The following is a 21,792-nucleotide window of genomic DNA, read 5'->3' on the forward strand; positions in this document are numbered from 1 at the left end:
TCCAGTCCTGAGCCGGGGACCAGGGCGCCTCCCTCCAGTCCTGAGCCAGGAACCAGGGCGCCCCCTCCAGTCCTGAGCAGGGGACCAGGGCGCCTCCCTCCAGTCCTGAGCCGGGAACCAGGGCGCCCCCTCCAGTCCTGAGCAGGGGACCAGGGCGCCTCCCTCCAGTCCTCAGCGGGGGACCAGGGCTGGTCCCTGCGTTTTCAGAACAAATGGGCTCCCCTCCTATGTTTTCCCCAGTGTAACATGTTATTAGGAAATTCTCGTAAAACAATAGGAGCCGTGCCCCGAACACCCAACACTCACCGCCAAGGCCCCAGAACTAAACCTGCCACATGGTCCATCCTCACAGCTACCATCCACCGGTCCATCTTATTTTTAGAGGGACTTCAAAGTTTTTTCCTTTTTGAGATAGAGCCTCATTCTGTTGCCCAGGCTGGAGTGCAATGGCATGATCACGGCTCACTGTAACCTCTGCCTCCCGGGTTCAAGCGATTCTCCTGCCTCAGCCTCCTGAGTAGCTGAGATTACAGACAGGCACCATCAACCTGGCTAATTTTTATATTTTCACTAGAGATGGGGTTTCATGATGTAGGCCAGGCTGGTCTCGAAATCCTGACCTCAGGTGATCCGCCTGCCTCGGTCTCCCGAAGTGCTGGGATTTAGAGGCGTGAGCCACCGCGCCTGGCCAGATTTCGAAGTTTTAGAGCCCAGGACACTGCCCCACGTTTGGAAGTTTTAGAGCACAGGACACTGCCCCCTGAATCTGGCAGCTACAGGTTCGGTCCAGCGTTTGCGGTTTTCCTTCCTGTCCTGCTCTTTGGAGATGGGATTCACAGTGGGATGCCCGTGTGTCCAAAGTCCTGCCTGGCGTGCGCTGGCAGCTGCCCACTCCTGTACCAGCCCGGTCCTGTTGAGAGGGAGAGCGCCCTGCCCCTCAGCCATCCCCCCTTCCCCGCTCAAGAGGCTGCCACTGCGGTGGGCTCCTCGCCGTAGCACGCGGCGTGTGCCTGCCTGGTGCTGCGCCACGGCTCACGGGGAGGACGGGGTTTGACGTGCCCATTCACCCTTGCGGCACGCCCTGCTGTCTCCAGTTCTGCCTCTCCAGAGTGGAGTTTGGTGAACACGGCTGTGCAGCTCTTCCTGCAGGCAGTTGTCCCCTTCTCCGGCAAAGTGTCGGCCACATGCTGACCACCACCAAGGGCTGAGCTGCGCTCCCCCAACTGAGGAGGCCGAGCCCTTGCCCGTGTGCTGCGCCGTCCCTCTGCTGTCTGTTGATGTATCATCCAGCTGTGGCTCCCTGACACTTACAGGGATGCTCGGTCTTCCCCAGCCTGGCTGGCCTCATGCTTGTGGCAGTGTCTTGATGAGCAGACCTTTGGAGCTCTGATGACTCTGATGGTGATGTGGTCTTTCCCGGCTCTTCCACTCTGCACTGTGGAAGAAACCTTCGCCTGACCCCCACCGCTGTGTGCAGACGGCATTTCAGAGACCTGGGTGTGCGCTGGGCGGGTGTGGCAGCATCTGAGGCCTGTGGATCTGCAGACTCCTGGAGGAGGTCCAGGGCTCTGGGCTCTGCAAGCCGAAGGGGACTTCTCCAGCAGTACTCGCGGTACACGCAGAGGGCAGGAGACCCCGTGGGGCCTGGCAGAGAACAGCTCCAGAGAGGCTCAGGAGGTTCCGCGGGACACACAGGCGGGAGGATGCCACACCTCCAACGGCCGGAGTGTGGGGTCCTCCCTGGATTCTCTGACTTCAGCTGAGAACCCAAAAGGTCCACAGCTTGGCGCAGGGCTTCCTGGCCTTGGAGTCACTCATGTTTACCCTCAGCCCTGCCCCACAACACTGAAACCAACCCTGACAGAAACAAGGTGAGCCACAGGGACAAACCCAGCGCTCAAGCTGGGAGACCGCACCCCCCTCACCTCATGGCACACACCACGGCCACACCCACTGAGGCTGTCCCACAGGTGACGAAGGGGGTGTGACCGCGACAAGGGAGAAAGTCAGCAGCAGCACAGACAACATTCCACACAGTTCTGTGTCTTTGATGCGCCCCCAAGGGTCACGTGTTGGGAACTGGGTCCCCAATCCAGCACTGTTGGGGCTGGGTCACTGCCCTGGAGGATGGATGATTGCCATCAGCATGGGAGCAGGCTCCTGATTAAAGGGCAAATCCAGCCCCCTCCGGTCCTTGCCCTCCTGCCTTCCACCACGGGATGACACAGCAAGAAGGTCCTTGCCAGATGCCACCCTCAATCTGAAGATTGCCAGCCTCCAGAACGGTGAGTCCGTCAACTTCTGTTCACTATAAATGACCCAGTCAGGTGCAGTGACTCACACCTGTAATCCCAGCACTTTGGGAGGCCGAGGTAGGTGGATCACGAGGTCAGGAGTTCCAGATCAGCCTGTCCAACACAGTGAAACCCCGTCTCTACTAAAAATACAAAAATTAGCTGGGAACGGTGGTGTGTGCCTGTATTCCCAGCTACTTGGGAGGCTGAGGCAGGAGAATCACTTAAACCCGGGAGGCGGAGGTTGTGGTGAGCCAGGATCGTACCACTGTACTCCAGCCTGGGCAACAGAACAAGACTCCATCTCAAAAAAAATAAAAAATAAAAATAAATGACCCAGTCTGTGGCATTCTGTTATAGCAGCACAAAATGGACTAAGAAACAGCACAAACATGTTCAAAGATGTAAAGGAAAAGATGGCCAAAATCAATACACACATGAGAAATCTCAGCTGAGATCGAACGGAGAATCATACAGAACCGAAAAATGCCACTAAGCAATCAAAGATTCACCGCATGGACTTCCAGGGTTGCAGGCTGTAGAAAAAGAGTAAACTTACAGCAAGCAGCAGCAGCCACACAGCCTGACACCAGGAGAACAGAGACTGAGGGAAAACAGCCAGGGCCGAGGGACCTGCGGACAGCGCCAAGCACTCGCGTCACACGCAGAACCAGAACCCAAGAGTGAGAGCAAGGCTGGGCCAGTCCAAAACTTCCGGGGTCAGCCGGGCGTGGTGGTTCACGCCTGTAATCCCTGTACTTTCAGAGGCCGAGGTAGGCGGATCACCTGAGGTCGGGAGTTCGACACCATCCTGGCCAACACGGTGAAACCCCGTCTCTACTAAAAATACAAAAAATTAGCTGCGTGTGGTGGGGCGCACCTGTAATCCCAGCTACTTGGGAAGCTGAGGCAGGAGAATTGCTTGAACCCAGGAGGTGGAGGTTGCAGTGAGCTGAGATTGTGCCATTGCACTACAGCCTGGGCAGAGCAAGACTCTGTCTCAAAAAAACAAAGCAGGCCAGGTGTAGTAGCTCACGTGTGTAACACCACTTTGGGAGGCCAAGGCAGGTGGATCACCTGAGGTCAGGCGTTCGAGGCCAGCCTGTCCAACATGGTGAAACCCCATGTCTACTAAAAATAGAAAAAATGGCCAGGCGCGTTGGCTCACGCCTGTAATCCCAGCACTTTGGGAGGCCAAGGCGGGCGGATCACAAGGTCAGGAGATCAAGACCAGCCTGGCCAACATGGTGAGATCCCTGTCTCTACTAAAAATATAAAAATTAGCTGGGCGTGGTGGTAGACGCCTGTAATCCCAGCTACTCAGGAGGCTGAGCCAGAAGAATGGCTTGAACCCAAGAGGCAGAGGTTACAGTGAGCCAAGACTGTGCCGTTGCACTCCAGCCTGGGCGACAGAGGAAGGCTCTTATCTGGGGAAAAAAAAGAAAAAGAAAAAAGAAAAAATTAGCTGGACGTGGTGGCGCACGCCTGTAATCCCAGCTACTTGGGAGCCTAAGGCAGGAGAATGGCTTGAACCCAGGAGGCGGAGGTTGCACTGAGCCGAGATTGTGCCATTGCACTCCAGCCTGGGCAACAAGAGTGAAACTCCATCTAAAAAACAAAACAAAACAAAACAAAACAAAACAAAACAAAAAACAAAGCAAAGCTGAGATGGAAAAATGTTTCATTAAATAATGGCTTACACTTTTCCAAAGTTAATTTGAAAAAGTATCAACATAGAGATCCAAGACAATGGATCCTAAGCAGGATAAAAACAGAGCATAGTCAAAATTTTAAATCAAAGATAAAAACCTTAAAAGCAGAAAAAAATGACAGATTCTAAACAACAGAACAATATTCGACAACCTGAGTCTACAACAGGCTCAACACCAAAGCCACCATCAGTCCTGAGTGCTGGGGACGTGGAGTGCTCGACACGCCCAGTGCTATTCAGTTCTATTTGGGCAGTGAGTTCTACTCAGAAGGGCCCAAATGCGGAAACAGCCAAGCGTCCCTGCACTGAGGAGGAGATGAAGAAGGGGTGGTGCATCCTCTGATGAACAGCCTCCTGGCACCCCTGAGAAACCACGACGTGCGGCTGCCAGCGAAGCACACAACGCCCAAGACACCAGGCTGAAGAGAGCGCAAACCACAACTCAGCAAAAGCTGGCGTCACCAGGCCGGGTGCGGTGGCTCACGCCTGTGATCCCAGCACTTTGGGAGGCCGAGGTGGGCAGATCATGGGGTCAGGAGATCGAGACCATCCTGGCTAACACAGCGAAACCCCGTCTCTACTAAAAATACAAAAAGTTAGCCGGCTGCGGTGGCGGGCACCTGTAGACCCGGCTACTTGGGAGGCTGAGGCAGGAGAACGGCGTGAACCCGGGAGGCGGAGCTTGCAGTGAGCTGAGATTGCACCATAGCACTCCAGCCTGGGTGACAGAGCGAGACTCCGTCTCAAAAAAAAAGAAAAGCTGGCAAGCTGGCATCACCCATATGTCAGTCTCACCTCTCACCTGCCTACGGGGACCTGCCCTGTTCAGCGGCCTGCAACCGCCGCCCAAGGACAGGACCCACACAGTCATCTGGGTCCCCAAAAGCCATATCCCGCAGGCTGCAGGTCACAGGGCTGTGCCAGGCGTGTGTGCAGATGTGCCTGTGTGCCCGTGTACGCATGGCTGTGGCTGTGCGTGCCTGTGTGCGTGTGCTTTAGTGTGCACATGTACGTGTGAGGGCATGTGTGTACACATCTGCATGTGTCTGCACGTGTGCCTGAGTGCGCACACACACAGGGTTGGGAGGCCACAGCTACCGTCGGGAAAAGCTCAATCTCTTGGCTGAGAAACGGAGCCCGGGGCCTCCCGAGCCACAGGCCGTCAGACAGCCAGTGAGGCCTTGTGGTCCAAGCCCAGCCTCTGCGCAAAAGGGTGGAATCCCAGCAGCCTCCCCAAGGGCTGGGGTGGAATCGGGTTCGGGATGGGGTCTCAAACGGGCCTCCTGGGGCCCTGGGTGCAGCCAATGGGAACACTGAAGCAGCCAACACTGACCCCGACAGCTGCCCTCGCCTGGGAGAAGCTGCTTGACTCGGGACACACACTTCTGCCACAGAACTGCCTGCTGAACCCACTTCTGAAGAGTAGCAACTACCATTCATCCCTATTTAACAGGTGGGTAAACTGAGGCAGGAGGTGGGAAGCGGGGTCACAAAACATGCCTGGGGTCCAGGTGGCTACAGTCCATGCTCCTGCACCCCTGGGCGGCCGCTCTTGAAGGTGCAGCCACAACATGCCCACTGCCTGTGCCTCGGTTTCCCTCGTCTGACAACCTCATTGGGCTGAAGGGCCGGATTCCAGCACTGCCTGCCATGGGTGCCCACGTGAGGCTGATCCACTGCCGCAGCCTCCCGGACCTGCCCATCCCGCGCTCTTTCCCAGAGACCCCGACTCCCACCATGACAGACATTGACTGGGGGTGCACTTGGGTCTCCCGGACAACCCCAGCCACAGACGCCAAATGCCCTTCCGCAGGAGCTCAGGCGTTTGCCGTACGCCCAGCAGCACCAGGGATGAATTTTATATTTCTGGGGATGATCCGGCTCCCTGGCACAGCTAATCACGAACTGCGACTGGCCCCAAACGTGCTCAGAGCTCCCCCAGGCCTGATGGTCATCTTCAGGCACCCCCACCCCAGGGAAGGCGCCCCCGGCCAGTAAGAGGCTTAGTCCTCAGCCCTGCTCCTCACGCCTGCCCGGGCAATCAGATGGCGACCCGGGAGAGGTCAGTGTGAGCAGAAGGGATGGAGCCAGGTGGGCCAGGTGCAGCCTTTTACATGGTGAAGCTGGGAGTGGCACACAGCAGCTCATCACCACAGAACAGTCACTCCAGTCACCTGACACTGGCTCCCTGCTGGCGCCTGCGGTTAAGGCCAGGGCGTTGCCCAGCATGGACACGGGCTGTGGAAGTCATTCATGACTTAAAACTCGGGCTCCTTATGGCATGGCCTGGCCTGCTCTGGGCCACCTGCCTCCCAACAGAACTGTTTCCCGAAAAGGTGACAGGGCCAGAAACCCACTCTCCCCACAGAGCTTTCTCGAAGGGAAGTAGCACTCGTACCACGATGGACCGACGATTCAACACACGCCAGTGACCCGGGGCGGCCCTGCCGGAGGCCCCGGTGACCCCATGCCGCCCCACTAGAGGCTCCCGTGACCTGGGGTGGCCCCGCCGGAGGATCCAGTGACCCCGTGCTGCCCCGCTGGAGGCTCCGGTGACCCTGTGCGGCCCTGCCAGCAGCCTCCCGCCCCATCCGCCACGAGCAGGGCCTCACCTAGGCGGAGCTCCCCGAAGTTGCCGCAGCCGATCTTCTTGCCGACGCGGAAGTTGGGGCCCACCATCAGGACCCCCGAGCTGGTCCCCGAGCTCCGGATGCCGTGGCTGCTCCGGCCCCCGCCGGCCTTGGACATTCTCCGGCCCTCCTCTGTCTCCCCTTTCCCTCCTTTCTTGTCAAAATCCATAAGTTTGTGATACCCTGGCCTCTCCACGGTGACTCTGCTGCCGTGCAAATCCCAAGTCTCTGGAAACCTGAGGTCTCGGCTCCTCTGTGGCTAGAACATCACCGCGGCTGGCGGGCGGGCGTGGGCCCGCGGCTCCCGGCTACTGAGACGCAGGCACTCGGGCCGGCCAGGCCGCGGTGCTCATCTCAGTGGCCTCGAGGTGGCTCTCGGGGGCAGGAGACATTCTGCTGACAGGTCCCACCGCCTCAAAGCTCACGGCTCACAGCTGCGGAGAAACAGAGGCACAGGTGAGCGCCGGCGAGGACATGGGGCGGAGGCCACAGAGGACGCAGCCAGGGGGCTGCTGGGCTGGAAGGAGCTCTGAAGGCCGGGACATGACAAGCACTGTCCCTGCCCGGAACCCAGCTGGGAAGCACACGCCACATGACATCAGAGGCCAGAGGTCTTGGCATGGCTGCCTGGAGACTAACAGGGTAGGGCTCAGGGGCCTTTCTGTGAAGCGAGATGGGTGGGTGGGTGGCACAGGTGGGAGGACGTACTGCCAGGAGGGTGTGACTGCCAATGCCGGGGAGAGGCCCTGAGGATCCTGAAGCCGGGGCAGTCCCACCCCCAGACGCAGAGGGGCCACACAACAGTCCCCATCTCCAGGCCCCGGGCTGCTCTGGGAAAGACGGAGGGAGGCAGATGACAGCAGGCAGGCCTCAGGCAGCGACACAGAAGCCACAGAGCTGCCCCTGCCCGTGGCGGCCGGGAGACACTGAAAGTGGGGAGAGTGGACCGGAGGGCAGGAGGCCCCGGCGAGCCGTGAGCTGCTGCAGGAACCCCCACGGCCTGACCCAGGCTCGGGTCGTTCTCCAGCAGCCACTGGTGGAGTGGCGCAGGCTGGACACCACTTGGGGCTGTGACGATGCCAGGGTGGGTCCGATCCAGCCCCTTCAGTGCAGAGCGGAGCTGAGGAGGGTATGGCGGGGCCTGAGGCACACAGGTGAGGAGGGGCCACATGTGCACGGCCATCGCCGAAAATATTAGGACAGGAAGTCCCAGCTGAATAAGCCACAACAGAAACAAAGGCACCAGCGTCACAAGCACTGCCCCACTGCACCTGGCAACCGTGTTCTGGTACGAGAAACACCCTGAGGTGATCGCAAGCGTGCCTTGGGGTTCCACACTGCAAGAGTCATTCAAATGTTTTCGTTTCCTGGTGCGCACAAAAGTCACGTTCATAGTACACCGTGGTATACTGTGGTATATCGTGGTATACTGTGAACGGACACACTTTAATTAAGCGGGGCGTGGTGCCGCAAGCCTGTGGTACCAGCTAGTCGGGAGACGGAGGCGGCAGGATCACTTGAGCCCAGGAGGCGGAGGCTGCAGGGAGCCATGATCGCACCACTGCACTCCAGCCCGGGTGATAGAGCGAGACCCCATCTTAACTAAATAATAGAGAAATAAAAATACTTTACTGCTAAACAATGGTAATGATCATCGGAACTGTGAGTGCGCCCTCATCTCCCGGGAGGAGGGTCTTGCCTTGACGTAGACGACGGCTGACTCATCGGGGCGGCGGCTGCTGGAGGCGGGGGCAACTTCTTAAACTATGACCACAAAAAAGTTGGCCGCAGCGACCGACTCTTCCTTTCATCAAAGATTTCTTTGTGGGGCGTGATGCTGTCTGATAGCATTTATTACCCACAGCAGAACATCTTTCAAAACTGCAGTTGGTCCTCTCAACCCAGCCGCGGCTTCGTCAACTGAGGTTCCGAGCTATTCCAAGTCCTCTGTCCTCATTTCCACCAGGCTCACAGAACCTTCACCAGGACTAGACAGCAGCTGAAGCAACTCCCGTGCTCACCCTCAAGAGGCAACGCCTCGGCCGGGCGCAGTGGCTCACGCCTGGAATCCCAACACTTCGGGAAGCCGAGGCGGGCAGATCACGAGGTCAGGAGATCGAGACCTGGCTGACCAACATGGTGAAAACCCGTCTCTACTAAAAATACAAAACATTAGCCAGGTGTGGTGCCGGGCGCCTGTAGTCCCGGCTACTCGGGAGGCTGAGGCAGGAGAATGGTGTGAACCCGGGAGGTGGAGCTCGCAGGGAGCCGAGATCGCACCACTGCACTCCAGCCTGAGTGACAGCGAGACTCCCTCTAAAAAAAAAAAAAAAAAAAAGAGGCAACTCCTCACATGTGAAAGTTTCTTGTGAGATGGCAGCAGTGCAGTCACATCTCCAAGTTCCTCTCATTCTAGCTGTCTTGCTGCTTCTAAAACCTCTGCAGTTCCTCCTCCATGGAAGTCCTGAACCCTCACAGTGATCCTTCAGGCCTGGGATCAACTTCCTCCAAACTTCCACAAATCCTGCCATTTGACCTCCTCCCATGGATCACACGTGTCCTGCATGGCCTCTAGAACAGCAAATCCTTTCCGGGGGTTTCAATTTACTCAGTTTCCCCAGCTCCATCAGAGTGATTGCTCTCCACGGCACCTACAGGCACCCAGAGTCTTACAAATGTATTTCTCAATAATGAGAGTTGTGGGTGGGTGTGGTGGCTACTGCCTGTAACCCCAATACTTTGGGAGGCTGACCCAAGATGACTGCTTGAGGCCAGGAGTTCAAGACCAGCCTGGGCAACACAGGGAGACCCTATCTCTACAAAAATAAAATCAAAATTAGCCAGGCATGGTGGTGCACACCTGTAGTCCTAGCTACTTAGGAGGCTGAGGTGAGAGGATTGCTTGAGCCTGGGAGGTAGAGGCTATAGTGAGCTGTGATTCTGCTTCTCCACTGCAGCCTGGGCGACACAGTGAGACCTTGCCTCAGAAACAGTGAGACTTGGCCAGGCACCGTGGCTCATGCCTGTAGTCCCAGCACTTTGGGAGGCTGAGGTGGGCAGACTGCTTTGAACTCAGGAGTTCAAGACCAGCCTGGGCAACATGGCAAAACGCCCCCCTACAAAAAAATATAAAAATTAGCTGGGCGTGGTGGCATGTGCCTATAGCCCGAGCTACCCGGGAGGCTAAGGGAGGACAATTGCTTCAACCCAGGAGGCGGAGGATGCAGTGAGCCGAGATCGTGCCACTGCACTCCAGCCTGGGTGACAGAGCGACACCGTGTCATTCATAAATGAATGAATGACATGTCAAGGAGTCATCTTGATTTCCACGTCATTCATTCATTGATCCACAGGCTACAGGCTGGATGTTGTGCTAGCAGGGATGGAAACACTCATCTTTTTTTTTTTTTTCTTTAGACAGAGTCTTGCTCTGTCGCCCAGGCTGGAGTGCAGTGGCGCAGTCTCGGCTCACTGCAAGCACCGCCTCCCGGGTTCACGCCATTCTCCTGCCTCAGCCTCCCGAGTAGCTGGGACTACAGGCGCCCACCACCACGCCCGGCTAGTTTTTTGTAGTTTTAGTAGAGAAAGGGTTTCACTGTGTTAGTCAGGATGGTCTCGATCTCCTGACCTCGTGATCCGCCCGCCTCGGCCTCCCAAAGTGCTGGGATTCCAGGCGTGAGCCACCGCGCCTGGCCGGAAACACTGATCTTGCGTGTCTCCACCAGGGCTCTTGGGTGACCAGGTGCACTGTCCGTGAGCAGTCATATTTTGAAAGAAATTTTTCTTGAGCAATAGGTCCCAAAAGTGGGCTCCAAATATTCCGTAAGCCAGGTGCTAAACAGATGTGCTGTCACCCAGGCTCTGTTGTTCTATTTACAAAGCCCAGAATAGATTTAGCATAATTCTCGGCCGGGCGCGGTGGCTCAAGCCTGTAATCCCAGCACTTTGGGAGGCCGAGACGGGCGGATCACGAGGTCAGGAGATCGAGACCATCCTGGCTAACATGGTGAAACCACATTTCTATTAAAAAAATACAAAAAGCTAGCAGGGCGAGGTGGCGGCGCCTGTAGTCCCAGCTACTTGGGAGGCTGAGGCAGGAGAATGGCGTAAACCCGGGAGGCGGAGCTTGCAGTGAGCTGAGATCCGGCCACTGCACTCCAGCCGGGGCGACAGGGGGGGACCCCGGCCCAAAAAAAAAAAAAAAAAAGATTTAGCATAATTCTCACAGGCCCTAGGATTTGTGGAATGGTAAAAAGCCCTGGCGTCACCTTAAAGTCACCAGCTGCATTAGCCCCTAACAAGAGGGTGAAGAGAGTGGGCCTCTGCTTGGAAGCCGGGGAACCGCTTCTCCCACGCGAGGAAAGTCCTGGGTGACATCTTCTCCCGGCAGACGGCTGCTGCTTCTACACTGAAAGTCTGCTTAGTGTCGCCACCTCCATCAGTGATCTTGGCTAGATCGTCTGAACGCTGGCTGACGCCTCTCCAGCAGCACTTCATGCTTCTCACCTTGAACTTGGGTGTTTTTTTTTTTTTTTTTTTTTGACACAGGGTCTCAATCTGTCACCCAGGCTGGAGTACCATGGCACAATCACAGCTTGCTGCAGCCTCGACCTCCTGGGCTCAAGCCATCCTCCCACCTCAGCCTCCAGAGTAGCTGGAACTACAGGCACACACCACTGCGCCCAGCTAATTTTTAAACATTTTTTTGTAGGCTAGGCGCGGTGGCTCATGCCTATAATCCCAGCACTTTGGGAGGCCAAGGCCCAGCATTTTGGGATCACCTGATCCAGGAGTTCAAGACTAGCCTGACCAACCTGGTGAAACCCCAACTCTACTAAAATTACAAAAATTAGCTGGGCGTGGTGGTGGCAGGCACCTGTAATCCCAGCTACTTGGGAAGCTGAGGCAGGAGAATGGCATGAACCCGGGAGGTGGAGGTTTTAGTGAGCCGAGATCGTGCCACTGCACTCCAGCCTGGGCAACAGAGCAAAATGATTCTGTCTCAAAAAAAAAAAAGGCCAGGCACGGTGGCTCACGCCTGTAATCCCAGCACTTTGGGAGGCCGAGATGGGCGGATCATGAGGTCAGGAGATCGAGACCAGCCTGGCTAACATGCAGAAACCCCATCTATACTAAAATACAAAAAAAAACATTAGCCGGGCATGGTGGCGGGCGCCTGTAGTCCCAGCTACTCGGGAGGCTGAGGCAGGAGAATGGCGTGAACCCGGGAGGTGGAGCTTGCAGTGAGGCGAGATCACGCCACTGCACTCCAGCCTGGGCAACAGCATGAGACTCCGGCAAAAAAAAAAAAAAAAAAAGATTCGTAGAGGCTGGGCGCAGGCTCATATTTGCAATCCCAGCATTTTGGGAGGCTAAGGTGTGGGGATCACTTGAGGTCAGGAATTTGAGACCAGCTTGGCCAACATGGTGCAACCCCATCTGTACTAAAAATACAAAAATTAGCTGGGCGTGGTGGCACATGCCTGTTAATTCCAGCTACTCAGGAGGCTGGGGCAGGAGAATCACTTGAACCTGGGAGGCAGAGGTTGCAGTGAGCCAAGATCGCACCACTGCACTCCAGTCTGGGTGACAGAGTGAGACACTGCCTCAAAGAAAGGAAAGAGGCCGGGCACGGTGGCTCATGCCTGTCATCCCAGCACTTTGGGAGGATCACAAGGTCAGGAGATCGAGACTATCCTGGCTAACACAGTAAAACTCTGTCTCTACTAAAAATACAAAAAAATTAGCCGGGCATGGTGGTGGGCGCCTGTAGTCCCAGTTACTTGGGAGGTTGAGGCAGGAGAACAGCGTGAACCCGGGAGGTAGAGCTTGGGCGACAGAGCGAGAATCCGTCTCAAAAAAAAAAAAGAAAAAGAAAAAATCAATATAATAAACTCACAAGAGAGTATTATATATTTCATTTTCAAGAAAAATTGATAATAAAGCACCATGTTACTCCCTGTCTCTGTGGATGGGCCTGCCCTGGACATTTCCTAGAAATGGGACGACATACGGCGTGTCCTTCTCTGTCTGGCGCCTCTCGTTGAGCCTGGCGTCCTCGAGGTGCATCCACACCGTGGCCCGAGTCAGAGCTTCTTCCTTTCGTGGCTGGGTTGTGTTCCAGTGCATGGAGGGCCGCACTACGTCTCCTCCTCTGCTGATGGCCACCTGGGCTGTGGCCACCGTCCGGCTGCTGGAGTCCGCTGCTGTATTTGCGCACGGGCTTCTGTGTGGCCGTGGGTTTCTGGATCGGATGGGAGCTCCGTGTGTGTCTTTGAGGAGCCGCCAGGCCATCTTCACCGTGGCTGTGCCGAGTTACACTCGACCTGCCGCTCCCGAGGGTCTGACTCCTACACACCCACCCTAACTCTTCTGTGCACGTTGGATTTTGGTTTCAGACAGGGTATGGCTCTGGTGCCCAGGCTGGAGCACAGTGGTACGATCTCAGCTCACTGTGACTTGTATCCCAGGCTCAAGCAATCTTGCCTCAGCCTCCTGAGTAGCTGGGACCACAGGCATGGACCCCCATGTCTGGCTTTTCTTTTTTTTTTTTTTGGTAGAGATGGGACCCTGCCATGTTGCCCAGGCTGGTCTCAATCTTCCCTCCTCGGCCTCCCAAAGTGCTGGGATTATAGGCGTGAGCTGTGGTGACCCCACTCCTGTGCACAGCCATGCTGGGGATGTGCCTTTTTCTTTTTCAGATGGAGTCTTGCTCTTTTGCCCAGGCTGGAGCACAGTGGCACAATCTCGGCTCCAGGCTGGAGCGCAGTGGCACGTCCTCGGCTCACTGCAACCTCCACCTCCCAGGTTCGTGCAATTCTCTGCCTCAGCTGCCTGAGTAGCTGGGACTACAGGCGCCCGCCACCATGTGGGGCTAATTTTTGTATCTTTAGTAGACACGGGGTTTCACCATCTTGGCCAGGATGGTCTTGAACTCCTCACCTGGTGATCCACCCACCTCAGCCTCCCATAGTGCTGGGATTCCAGGCGTGAGCCACTGCGCCTGGCTGAGTGTACTTTTAATTTGCATTTTTTGGCTGACTCCTGGTTTAGTTTTGGATGTGAGTTTTCTCCACTGGACTGAGTCACAGCTGCAGCGCTGTGTTGATGCTGGACACGAGGGAAGTGGCCGGAGACACTGATGTGACCGAGTGGCCGTAGCTGAAGAAGGGACGGCAGTCAGTACCCCTCACCCCTGCTTAGTGGCCAGCAGATTTCTTGAGTTACCAACTCTCTTTACTGCCCAAACATCCAGAAACACCCACGCATGGCTAACCTAGTTTCTCTAAACCAGACCCATATTAAAATTTAACTTCCTTCCTGGGCGTTTTGGGGGAGGAATCTCCTCGTGTGCCCTGGGAGAAGGATCCGTGAGACGCAGCCCCCGCCCCCCACCGCAGCTCATCTCTTCCAGCACAGAGACTGGGCGCCGTACTGCTTTGGGGCACCCTCTAGTTCCAGATAGCACCTCCACACCTCACGACCAACGCTGGGGCCCCTCCCAGGCTCCACTGTCCTGGATCCCCCACCAGCAGGGCCTGATGGAGAAATGGACAGCAATGGCCTGGAGTATAGACTGCTGGGCGCTGCCCGCGAGGCTCCTCAGCATGGGCTGGAGAATCGGGGTGACGTGTGCACCCCAGCCAAGAGGGACACCCAAGGCAGCCCCATCCAACGCCTCTGTGTGGGGGAACGAGCAGCGGCTCTGACGGCTGAGCCAGGCTCAAGTCCTCAACCCGACACGGCCAGGTTCTGACCGCAGGGACCGCCCCACCCACGCCCCTCCACAGCCACGAGAGCCACAGGGAACAGCGAGACAGCCAGAATGCCGCAACCGTGACAGCGGGGCTGGGGTCACATTGGGCTGTCCCGGTCACAGCCCGTCCATCCATCTGTCCTTCCACTGCGGCTGCCAACGGGGTGGACAGGGGGACTTGTGCAGAGGACCACCATCGAGGAGTGATGCATCCACAGGAGAGAACTGGAGCCCAGCGCCTCCCCCTTGCCCGTGCCCCGCCGCACACCTGCCCACACTTGGATGAGCCGCCAGCACGGGAACACTCTCCTTCTTCTGGAAACCCTCACGGCACCCACAGGAAGGGGGCGTCCACAGGAAGGGGGCACTGAAATGTCTGTGCCTGCATTTTGTTTTGTTCTGTTTTGAGACAGAGTCTCGCTCTGTCACCCAGGCTGGAGTGCAGTGGTGCGATCTCGGCTCACTGCAGCCTCCGCCTCCCGGTTTCAAGTGATTCTCCTGCCTCAGCCTCCCCAGTAAGCTGTGATTACAGGCATGTACCACCACGCCCGGCTAATTTTTTGTATTTTTGGTAGAGACAAGGTTTCGCCACGTTGGCCAGGCTGGTCTCGAACTCCCGACCTCAAGTGATCCGCCCGCCTCAGCCTCCCAAAATGCTGGGATCACAGCTGTTAGCCACCGTATCCCGCCTACTGTTAGATTTTCCATCCCGCAAGAAAGCAAAACCACAGGCCAGCACACAGACACACACACACACATACGCAGACCCTGTCACAGACAGAGACACACACACGCAGACCCCGTCAGACACAGACACGCACACGCAGACCCTGTCAGCGCCGGCTGTGAGATCCGGTATGGCAAACATCCCGAGGGGACACTGCCCAGGAGGCACCCCCGCCCGAGGCCGGCCCGCTTGCGCCACACTGCCTGCCCTTCTCAACTAGGGCTGGAGACTGCCCGAGAGGCAGCGTCCTGGAGACAAAGGCCTCAGCTCTCCCCTGCCAGAAAGCAGCAGGACATGGGGCCATCTCGGGGGAGTGCATGTAGAAGCGGGGTGGGGACCGAAGAAGGGGCAGGCGCCGTCCAGGGGGTCTTCCCGTGGGCTGAGGGAGAAAAGGCCCCAGGTCCCGGATGTACCTATCTCCTAAGCAGCAGGACGCCTTTCTTCCTACAAGCCCCTGTGCTGACGCAGACACTCAGCTGTGGGAGGGTCAGGACTGGCACTTAGGGACGACAGGGGAGCTCCGGACCCCTACATGGGGCCCTGGACATGGGCGGGGACTTCTGTCCGCCTGGCTTCTCCCAGGTTATGCCCTTTACAACAGCAGGGAACAAAGTCTCACTCCCCAGTTCTGAGAGTCCTGCTGGAGAACCGTGGACCCAAACAAGGGTCGTGGGAGCCGTAATGTGTAGCCAGGGGTGTGGGGACCCAGGGTGGCATTAAAGGTAGGGCCGGTGCTGGGGGACCCAGGGTGGCATTAAAAGGGGGGCGAGTGCTGGGGGCTGAGCATCAAAGGCGGGGCTGGTGCTGGGGGCCGAGCCGCTGCCTATAGGGTCTGTGCTACCCTGCACAGGCAGGTGTCCAGGCAGCTGAGACACCCCGACGCCGCGTCAGGAAAAGACATCACGCCCACCCTAGCTGTGAGCCCCAGAGCTCTGGTCCCTTTCCAGACAAGCGAGTGGGGACACTCAGACCTCGGAGAGGAGCTGCCAAAACCCTCGCCGAGGACAAGAGGCTGGAGGCCACCAAGCAGAACCTGAAAAGCAAATGCCACCGACTTCACAAGGAAAACAAATCCATCCCTTCTCGCTGTGAGGATGAAAGTATCCTCTATTGACGGCACGGATGGAGCCACGGCCTCGTGAAGAGCTAAAGGCACTGAGCTGTGTGAGTTCCACAGCTGGCGGGTACAGCCCGAGAGTCACACCTCAGTTATTAACACAAAAGTCACCTCTCCCTGGGAGAGGAGGGAGATGCAAACCAGGAAGCCATGTAGCGGGGCACACTCAGGACCCGGAGCCAAAGCTCATACCCACACTCAACACCAGCTGCTGCGGCCCTGGGAGGGGAGACAGTGCCTGGGAGAGCTGAGGCCCTCTCGACACCTGGCAGGAGCCGGGCAGCTCTCCCGTCCTGGAGCACCAACTCCGCAGCCCCCACTGCTGAGCCCTGCAGGATGGCCCTGCCAGGCTCCTGTTCCCCCAACATACACACTCGGTGCCCAGAAAGGACCAAGTGAGGCCCAGCGGTCTCTGGGAACCGCCAAGGAGGAAGCCGTGTTCTGGACAGACATCAGGGGCACAGGCTTTGGCAGAGGCGGTGGGAGTCCCAATCGCCCCTCAATTCCAGGCAGGGCAGGCAGGTGCCTGGGGACGTTGCCCCCATGAGGCTGCGCTGTGCCTCCACAGCCTCCGGACCCGCTCGGGAGGAGCCCCTTCCTCAGCCACCAACGACCCTCAGGTGCCCCGTCAGGAAGTGGGCAGGGCCGTCGTCAGGACGCGTCTCAACACCTGGCTTCCAGACAAGACGGGCGCGTGCCTCCAACCTCTTCCTGCACACACGGGAAGCACGTGGTGACAAGAGGCTGGCTCTGCCGTGTGCCGCAGAGCCCCAGGGGGCCCTCACCAGTGGAAGCGCCACACACACAGCACCCACTGGGCACCCACCGCGGGGTGTCTCCATGCGAGATCCGGTAGCTGCTCAGATGCAACCAGACACCCTCAGAGGCCCTCTGTGCCCACGTCTGCAGTCACTCGGGGTCCTGAGCACCCTCCAGTCTCTGCCTGTGTGGTGAGCTGTGAAAGGGGCCTGGCGTGTGGAGTGCGCCCCGGGTGAGGGGACATGGGGGACCTGCAGGGGCAAAGGCATCTGCTCGGCTCCCTCAGTGAGGACGGACACGAAGTGGAGACGGAGGCGCCTGCGTTCATTGTCCCTCCTAACAGCAAACCCAAGGTCTCCCACACGCCCGGCCACCCAAGCCGCTCGGGGCAGCCCCCCCTTCTCTTTCAGGCTGCCCTCTGCTCACCACTTGGTTTGCACGAGCGCCTGGTGCATCCCGGGACATCTCTCCCCCGGCTCCACTTCCGTCTGTGGTGCCCATGTGACCTACCGGGCACACACTGCTTCTCATCCTTGCGGCCTCCAGGCTGGGCAAGGCCACCTCCTGGGCGTGGGACCACTCGCCTGCTCTCCATCTAGGCTATCCCTCCTGACACAGTGGCCTCGAGCCTGTGGGGCTGCCAGGAGGGAGGTGGGACCTGCGTCTAGGTTGCTTTTCTTTCTAGCCATCCCTGCCTCACCCGCTCCCACAGCTAGGGGCACCCAGAGGCCCAATCCCGCCCACCAATCTCCGGGTGGCACCGTTTAAGCCACACAGCATCAGGACACGGCCGTCAAAGGCGGGCGCCACCACCAGCCTTCCCTCTGCAGAATCCTCCACCTTCTCCCTCCTTCTCTCTTCCAGGTGAGCCGCTAGCATGGTCGGTTTCTTCTGCTAAGAAACCATGAGTGATGGCCGGGCGTGGTGGCTCACACCTGTAATCCCAGCACTTTGGGAGGCCGAGGCGGGCAGATCACGAGGTCAGGAGATCGAGACCACCCTGGCTAATAGGGTGAAACCCCGTCTCTACTAAAGAATACAAAAAACTAGCCAGGAGATGAGGCGGGCACCTATAGTCCCAGCTACTCAGGAGGCTGAGGCAGGAGAATGGCGTGAACCTGGGAGGCAGAGCCTGCAGTGAGCCGAGATCGCGCCACTGCACTCCAGCCTGGGCGACAGAGTGAGACTCCGTCTCAAAATCAAAAAAACAAAAACAAAAAAACAGTCTCCCATCCCCAACACTCGGGCCACCCTGATGGGACTGAACACGCCCCACTCGGCCCCTCCGTGGAGGGTCAACACCAACCAATGAAACAGCCAAGGCCGCAGGGTGAGCGCCTGTGCCGCAGCCACAGCTGCCGGGTCCGAGTACTGAGCGGCCTCGAGGGCTGGGACCCATGGTTTTCTGTTTTTTGAGACAGGATCTAGCTCCATCGCCCAGGCTGGAGTGCAGCGGCACAATCTCAGCTCACTGCAACCTCCGCCTCCCGAGTTCAAGCGATTCTCCAGCCTCAGCCTCCCGAGTAGCTGGGACCACAGGCGCTGCCACCACGCTGTCTGATCTTGACTCAGCTCTGTGTGTTCCGGCTTTTCACCAATCCCCATCCCAGCTGCAGATGACAAGCCCTGCCCCCCAGAACCTCCGACATGGGCACGGCCCTGCTGGCTCTAAGGCCCCACTGCTCCTGGCATCCCCTGGAAGCCTCCCTATGTGACCTCCGGCCCCTCGTCTGGGTGGTGACCGTCACCTCTCAGGTTCTGGCTGCCACAGGGGCTCCCGGCACCCCTGCCCCATGACCTGGAGTCAGGAGGATGAGAAAGGGGCAGGCCCTGCACTCAGGGACGCAACACCGTTGGTAGCTGGGGTATAGGCCGGCCCAGGCTGTGTGCCGACTCTGCTCCACCCGGCCACCAAGCAGGCTGCCCCGCTGGTGTCTGTTCTGATACAGTGATCTTAGGTGTTGCGGCCCAGGCAGGTTGGGGCTACTGCTTTCTCTCTGGGTCCCTGGACGAGCACCGGCCTCCCTGTGCCCAGCCTAGAGCAAACCCCACTGTGCCCTGCAGAGTTGAGCAAACCCCACTGGGAGCAAACCCCACTGTGTCCTACAGAGCTGAGCAAACCCCACTGTGCCCTGCAGAGCTGAGCACTAGGGCCAGGAAGCCACACAGATGCACACCCGACTCTGCAGATGGCGCCCGGGGCGGGAAGCAGCCTCCTCCAGTGACAGGAGTGGCACGGGTGTCCACTTCACACTCCCTGCACACTCAGGGCTGGATCACGCCTCCAAGCACCTCATGACAGCCCCTGTGAGGGGGTCACGGGTGGACAGCAGAGGGAGAGCCCAGCCACACACGTCCTAAGCCTGACATGAACGGAGCAGCCCCTGCCCTAGGCACCACCCCGCCCCACAGAGCCTCGCCCGGGTACACACCCACCCCGCGGAGCCTTGCCTCAGCCTCAGTGGGGGGCAGTGACCTGCAGCGGGTGGAGGGCAGCCCAGTGCCAAACGGGAGCGCTGCCTGCACACCTGCTGCCCACAGTGGCCCCCAGCCCGTGTCCCCCGCCTCAGGAGTGGCCCCGACGGTCACTGCCTGCGCCTGAGGCCTTCACAGCAGCAGGAGTGCAGTCAGAGGACAGGCAGGGCTGCCACCCTGGGCCATGGTCCATGGGCACAAGGCGGGTACCCAGCTCCCCATAGCCCTACAAACAAGAGCCGCCACCCCAAGACTCAGCCGATTCTGAGGGCGCAGACCACCCCCTGGAGGCAGTCACCACTCAGTCGGGGCCCAGCACCCGTCCGTCACCAAGAAGAAGAGCCTGGCCTCTCCTGAGGCGCTCCGAACCCCAAGGGTGCCCGAGGGAAGCCAGACAAGGCCAGGGCCTGGAGGAAAGCAGGGATGTGAAGGCCGGGCACCCACTGTGCCCATGCAGGCCTGGGGGTTGGGGGCCTGTCCTGCCACGCCTGAGGGCCACAGCGAAGAACAACGATCTCGGGGAGGGAGAAGGGGACGCTGATCCTCACTCGGCCTCCACCCAACCCACGCGGCCACAATTCCATCCCAAGGGGAGAGCGCCGGCTCAGGGTCACACACCAAGGTTGGCTCCTGGGCACCAAACGGGACTGCAGCCATCCCCACAAGGGCTGCTCTCATGGCCGGCTCTGGGCCAGAGCCGACCCTCCCTGTCAGCTCCTACCCCCTTCCCCAGCCCTGGCCTCAGGCCTCTACCTGCCCTGTTCTTCTCGGGGTCCTCCATCCGGTCTGGGCCCAGGGCCAGTTCCCTCGGGAAGGCCCTGGCAGCCCCCTTCTCTGACTGTCTCCACTCAGTGATGTCACAGTCCCTGGACTGACATCACCACACAGCCCTTAGTCCAGAGCCCAGGGAAAAGCTGAGGAGAAGCCAGGGACCTCGCTGGGCTGGGCAGGCCACCCCCGTCCCAGTGCCCTCAGAGACACCTAGACTCATGTGGACCCGGCCGTGGCCCCTTCTGGGCAGCGCTGTCCAGGCTGGCCCTGCCCTCTGACCTGGGGCCACAGGGGCTGGCCACCGTGGGCTCGGTCCCCCGCCACCCCAATTCACCTGCACCCCAAGGAAAGAGAATGCGGAGTTGCAGCGCCCCAGGACCCACGAACCCCCAAACACCAGGGCAGCACATACTTCCAGTCCCAGGGTCAGAGCAGAGCGGGGCCAGGCCCAGCCCAGTGACACAGGGCAGACGGAAGGGCACCCTCCAAAACAGAAGAGCACAGGAGCTGCCGCGGCCGGGACAAACCAACCTCAGGCTGACCTAGGCCGGTAATGGGTTTAACGCATTGGGTGCAAAAGAGAAACACTCCACAAATCAGGGAGAGAAGGGAAGCTGCCCACCCCACGGGAGGAGGCTGAGGAGTGAATGCTGGGGCCGGGCAGGGCCGGTCCTCACAGCACTGTGGAGACCAGACCAAGGGCGACTGTCATCACCACGAGAAGGCCCTGTCCACAACAGAACCCAACCTCACCACACCGACTGCACCAGAGATGCCCACGAGGAGAGCCGGCCTCCGAAAACGTGGCTGAGCCGTCACAGGCCACCGTCAGCAAAGGCAAGGACCCAGGTAAAGAGCACAGGAGGGCCATGAGCAACCACAGCACGGCGGCCCGGACAGACCCTGACTGGGGGAGGGGGCGAGGCTGCGCAATGGCAGCTGGGACTGGACCCTGTTGGGGGGTGGCGGGGGGGGCAGCGAGGCTGCGCAGGGACCCCTATCCCACAGGAGGTCAGCCTTGCCCTGGTGATGGCACAGACCACAGGTGAGGGCCACGGGCAGAGCTGACTCCAGGGAAAAGCTGGCCATCACCCAGAGCTGCACATCCCACTGGCAGCCTTGGCGGAGGGCACTGTCCCTGCAACTTCTCCACACAGGGGCAATTTTCCCAAAATTCAGATTATGCAAAGGGAGGCGCGGCTGCCATGGACTCCAGGGCCTCAGACGCCATCAACAAAAGCAGTGGACACATTTGCATCAAATCCATCACAAAGACGGCCTTCGAGACTCTGGGGGAAGTGAGAGCACTGACACACAGGCCCCCACGGCGCACAGTTCCCCACGGCGCACAAGCCCCCTCGGCGCACAGGCCCCCTCGGCGCACAGTCCCGCACAGCGCACAGGCCCCCACGGCGCACAGGCCCCCACGGCGCACAGTCCCGCACAGCGCACAGGCCCCCACGGTCCAGAGGCCCCCTCGGCGCACAGTCCCGCACAGCGCACAGGCCCCCACGGCGCACAGTCCCGCACAGTGCACAGGCCCCCACGGTCC

General features: G+C 58.9%; 2 protein-coding genes across 5 annotated transcripts in view; one reads left to right on the forward strand and one right to left on the reverse strand.

The window, feature by feature from the left end:
* Positions 1–21,792, reverse strand: part of CSNK1G2 (casein kinase 1 gamma 2) — a 36,504-nt gene that overhangs the window by 5,025 nt on the left and 9,687 nt on the right. For all 4 annotated transcript variants that reach the window (XR_002724735.1, XM_023183592.1, XM_023183590.1 and 1 more), the window contains exon 2: positions 6,618–7,069. Coding sequence is in view for 3 of the 4 variants with exons in the window: in XM_023183592.1 (XP_023039360.1) it covers positions 6,618–6,804 (187 nt within the window). In the remaining variant the exon portion in view is untranslated. The remainder of the gene's footprint in view (positions 1–6,617; positions 7,070–21,792) is intronic.
* LOC111520662 (uncharacterized protein CSNK1G2-AS1-like) overlaps positions 20,358–21,792 on the forward strand; it is a 2,244-nt gene continuing 809 nt past the window's right edge. Inside the window, 3 exon segments of the mRNA XM_023183593.2 lie at positions 20,358–21,089; positions 21,420–21,480; positions 21,482–21,538. Coding sequence (XP_023039361.1) covers positions 20,888–21,089; positions 21,420–21,480; positions 21,482–21,538 — 320 coding nt within the window. The 5' untranslated portion in view covers positions 20,358–20,887.

Source organism: Piliocolobus tephrosceles, chromosome 21, assembly GCF_002776525.5.
Source record: "Piliocolobus tephrosceles isolate RC106 chromosome 21, ASM277652v3, whole genome shotgun sequence".
NCBI classification, from domain to species: domain Eukaryota; kingdom Metazoa; phylum Chordata; class Mammalia; order Primates; family Cercopithecidae; genus Piliocolobus; species Piliocolobus tephrosceles.